Source organism: Cebus imitator, unplaced genomic scaffold (genome assembly GCF_001604975.1).
Source record: "Cebus imitator isolate Cc_AM_T3 unplaced genomic scaffold, Cebus_imitator-1.0 Scaffold18, whole genome shotgun sequence".
Classification (NCBI taxonomy): Eukaryota; Metazoa; Chordata; class Mammalia; order Primates; family Cebidae; genus Cebus; species Cebus imitator.
The window spans coordinates 2,867,856-2,871,704 of record NW_016107333.1 but is presented as its reverse complement, the minus strand read 5'-3'; the positions used below and the strand labels follow the sequence as shown (position 1 = coordinate 2,871,704).

Here is a 3,849-nt window from a genome sequence, read left to right as displayed (position 1 = left end):
AAATAAATAAATAAAATCTTTTTTCTATTATAGAAGTAATATATGTTCATTGTAAACAATTAGATGTGAGAAAAACATGTAACTGATAACCATTGTTATCCATATTGAATTTTTTTTTTTAATAATTCTTTTTTTTTAAGAGATGGGGTTTCACCCTGTTGGCCAGGCTGGTCCTAAACTCCAGACCTCAGGGGATCCACCTGCCTCAGCCTCCCAAAATGTTGGGATTACAAGTGTGAGCCACCGCGCCCAGCCCCATATTGGATTTTAAGTGCATGTAATCAAAAAATACATAGATATTAAGTAAGTACATAAACCAGATAAATATACTTAATCACTTTTTTTTTTTTTGAAACAGAGTCTCGCTCTGTCACCCTGGCTGGAGTGCAGTGGCACAATCTTGGCTCACTGTGACCTCCAGCTCCCAGGTTCAAGTGATTCTCCTGCCTTGGCCTCCTGAGTAGCTGGGATTACAAGGGTGCACCACCACACCTGCCTAATTTTTTACATTTTTGGTAGAGACAGAGTTTCACTATCTTGGCCAGGTGGTCCTGAACTCCTGACTTCAGGTGATTTGCCTGCCTCGGCCTCCCGAAGTGCTGGAATTACAGGCGTGAGCCACCATGCCTGGTCAATCAAATTTTATATATGTGTACTAATATAATCTAATGGCATATATTCATATATATGTAAAATCCAGTTGTTTTGATATGACTAAAATGTGTTGTGTGGTTGATATTTATATTGAGCCATCTTTATATGTGCTTAAAATTTCTTTGTTCTACAGATTTAGCATTGTTTTGAGGGACCTCTTGATAATTTTTTTCCTTGAGGCATCTGTAGTATATGGAGATTTTCCAGGACTGGGATGTCAGAATGCTAGAATTGTGCCTTAGTTCTTCTGTTGATCAGCTTTGATGTGAACTTAAGTAAATTACCTAACATTACCAAGCCTCAGATTCTTCATCTGTAAAATAATTTCCAAAGTTCTGCTGGGACAAGAACTGTGCTGTTTCCTTTCTTAGTGATTTTAACACAGTACAGGAGCATCTTGGGGGAGATTGTTTCTGGAAAAGTGGTATCATATGTGTACTTAGATGTGATTTTGTTTGTAGTACCTTGCAGAAGCTGGCTGGACAGCTGAAGGAAGAGTGGTAGGAGTGACCCAACCCCGAAGAGTGGCTGCTGTTACAGTGAGTTTCTTTTTGTATTGGAAAGATTCTGTCTGCGTTGTCTACATTTGTGATTTGTTTACATTTCCTAAAGGCTTTAGATGAATAGAAGTTGCTCCTTAAGAATTTAGGTCTATAGTTGCTTTTTGTTTTCCGAGACGGAGTCTCACTCCGTTGCCCAGGCTGCAGTGTAGTGGCGTGATCTCGGCTCACTGTAACCTCCACCTCCTGGGTTCAAGCAATTCTCCAGCCTCAGCCTCCTGAGTAGCTGGGATTACAGGTGTGCACTACCACGTCTGGCTAATTTTTTTTTTTTTTTTTTTTTTGTATTTTTAGTAGAGATGGGGTTTTACCATGTTGGCCAGGCTGGTCTCAAACTCCTGACCTCGTGGTCCGCCCGTTTTGACCTCCCAAAGTGCTGGGATTACAGGCGTGAGCGCCCAGCCAGTTCTTCAGTTTTAAAAGAATTATGATTTGAATATTTTTGTTAAATTGATACTGCACGTTACAAACATTTTAAGTAATAAAGTGCTGAGGAAATAAAAAACAATTTTTTTTTAAAACCCCCAGTTTTACCATCCAGCATGTGAATGTTTGTGAACATCATTCCAAGCATCTCCTGAAGATGAAGATGAATGGTTGGCGAGATAGAAATAATTTTATGAAAATGAGATCATATCCAATATTTGTTTTTTATTCAATTTAACAAAATAGGAAACTTTAGTGAAGTAGGAGTAGCAACTGTACTTTGGATAAATGTTCACCCCAAAATAATTTATTAAAGTTTGAAAAGTAAGAAAAAAGAGTAGAAAAAACATCAGGATGTTACCTATATTTCAAATTACATGTTATAGCATCCTGTTATGAAAGAAGAAGAAATTAGCACATGTATTCTGCTTTCCACCTTCCCTTTCTCCATTTGTCGTTGATATAGTCCTATCATTTTCATTTCAAGATTTATAACGTACATGTTCTTAATCATAATTCTCACCGGTGTTTAACCTTAAATCTAGCTTAACTTGATTCAGTACTCACCACTATTTTCCATGGTTTTTGTAGGGCACGTTGGGAGCCAGGTGTAGGGCTGAGTGCCCCACAGGGTCGTGGAGTGAGCCTTATACTGTGCTGAGGCGCAGGATCCGAGAAATAGAGACAGGACACAGAAGTACAAAGAAAACACAGCTGGGCTCGGGGGCCACGCCACCTATAAGCGGAGTCAGGCGAGGCCCCAAATGTCCAGAAGCATGAGTATTTATTGTGTATAGGTTACGGGGCAGGGCAGTGAGTGAAATCATCTTTAAGGATAGTGATAGGGTCGTGAGCAATAAAACATGGGCTCCACCCCCATTAGGTCACCTAGGTCAGGAGGTGGACAGCGCGCAGCAAGGGGCCCGTTCCCATGAAGGCAAGGGCCAGTAAGGGGTCCACCCCCATTAGGTCACCGAGGCTTGAAGGTGGGCTGTGTGCAGTGAAGAGGGTGCAGTGTGCAATGCTTCTATCTATGGGCAAATTACCTCTAAGGAGATTTATAGGAGGATGTTTTAAGTCACATAGCAGTGACAGAGCTGTCAAGGTTACTGCCACCTTCTGGCAGCTTCCAATGGGTTCTGTGGGAAGATGCTTTTCAAGCAGCACAGTAGCAAGAGCTGATAAAGTTCACCGTCACCAAGGTGGATTGCCATTCTGAGGGCAGCCTTCCACAAGAACTGGAGCAAAGCCCTACAACCCCTTTATCAGGTGGAGTGGCTCTCACCCCAAGCCTGCCATACAGCGGGTATCTTTATGATACTGAATGCTGCCACCTGGGCCATGGATTCTTGTCCTGGTATAACTATTTTCCCTTAAATCATGCTCTGCACTGTGTCTGCTCTAGGCATTCCTCTGATATTAACTAAGATATAATTATAGGTATATATGTAGGGAAATATTCTTTAGACACTCATACTATCAACTATTATATGATTATGTATAGAGGATTATATAAAGGGATTCTTCAAGCCCTATTTCTATAAACTAATATATGATTATGTAAAGGATTATATAAAAGGAAATAGCTGAGCAGTAACACTATAAATTGAGATATTCCTCAAGCCCTAACTGTGCCAGGGTTCTGCTTAGCTCTCATTCCTCGGTGCCTATAATGGGGGGGTTACCCACAGGTTTTACCAACCTTAAATTGCTTGTTTTGCTTTTATTTCTTGTATTGGCTGAATTTTATCATTCAGCAATTTTTTTTATATGCTTGAGAATGTTCAGTTGTGGTTTCTGTTGATATAAAATTCTTGATCACACTGTCCCTGCAAACTGTGCAGACTTTGCTCACTGCCTTTTGGAACTGAGGATCACTGTGTAGATACTTGAGCCACCATAAGCGTTTTGTTGATAGTATATTTTAATTCTTTTTTTGTTTGTTTGTTTTTGTTTTGTTTTGTTTTGTTTTGTTTTTGAGACAGAGTTTTGCTCTCGTTACCCAGGCTAGAGTGCAGTGGCATGATCTTGGCTCACCATAGCCTCCGCCTCCTGGGTTCAGGCAATTCTCCTGCCTCAGCCCCCTGAGTAGTTGGGATTACAGGCACGTGCCACCATGCCCAGCTGATTTTTTGTATTTTTAGTAGAGACGGGGTTTCATCATGTTGACCAGGATGGTCTCGATCTCTTGACCTTGTGATCCACCCGC

At 40.9% G+C, this 3,849-nt stretch overlaps 1 protein-coding gene across 1 annotated transcript in view; it reads left to right on the top strand.

The window, feature by feature from the left end:
- Window positions 1–3,849, top strand: part of DHX35 (DEAH-box helicase 35) — a 78,046-nt gene that overhangs the window by 16,045 nt on the left and 58,152 nt on the right. Inside the window, exon 4 of the mRNA XM_017511962.2 lies at window positions 1,116–1,193. Coding sequence (XP_017367451.1) covers window positions 1,116–1,193 — 78 coding nt within the window. The remainder of the gene's footprint in view (window positions 1–1,115; window positions 1,194–3,849) is intronic.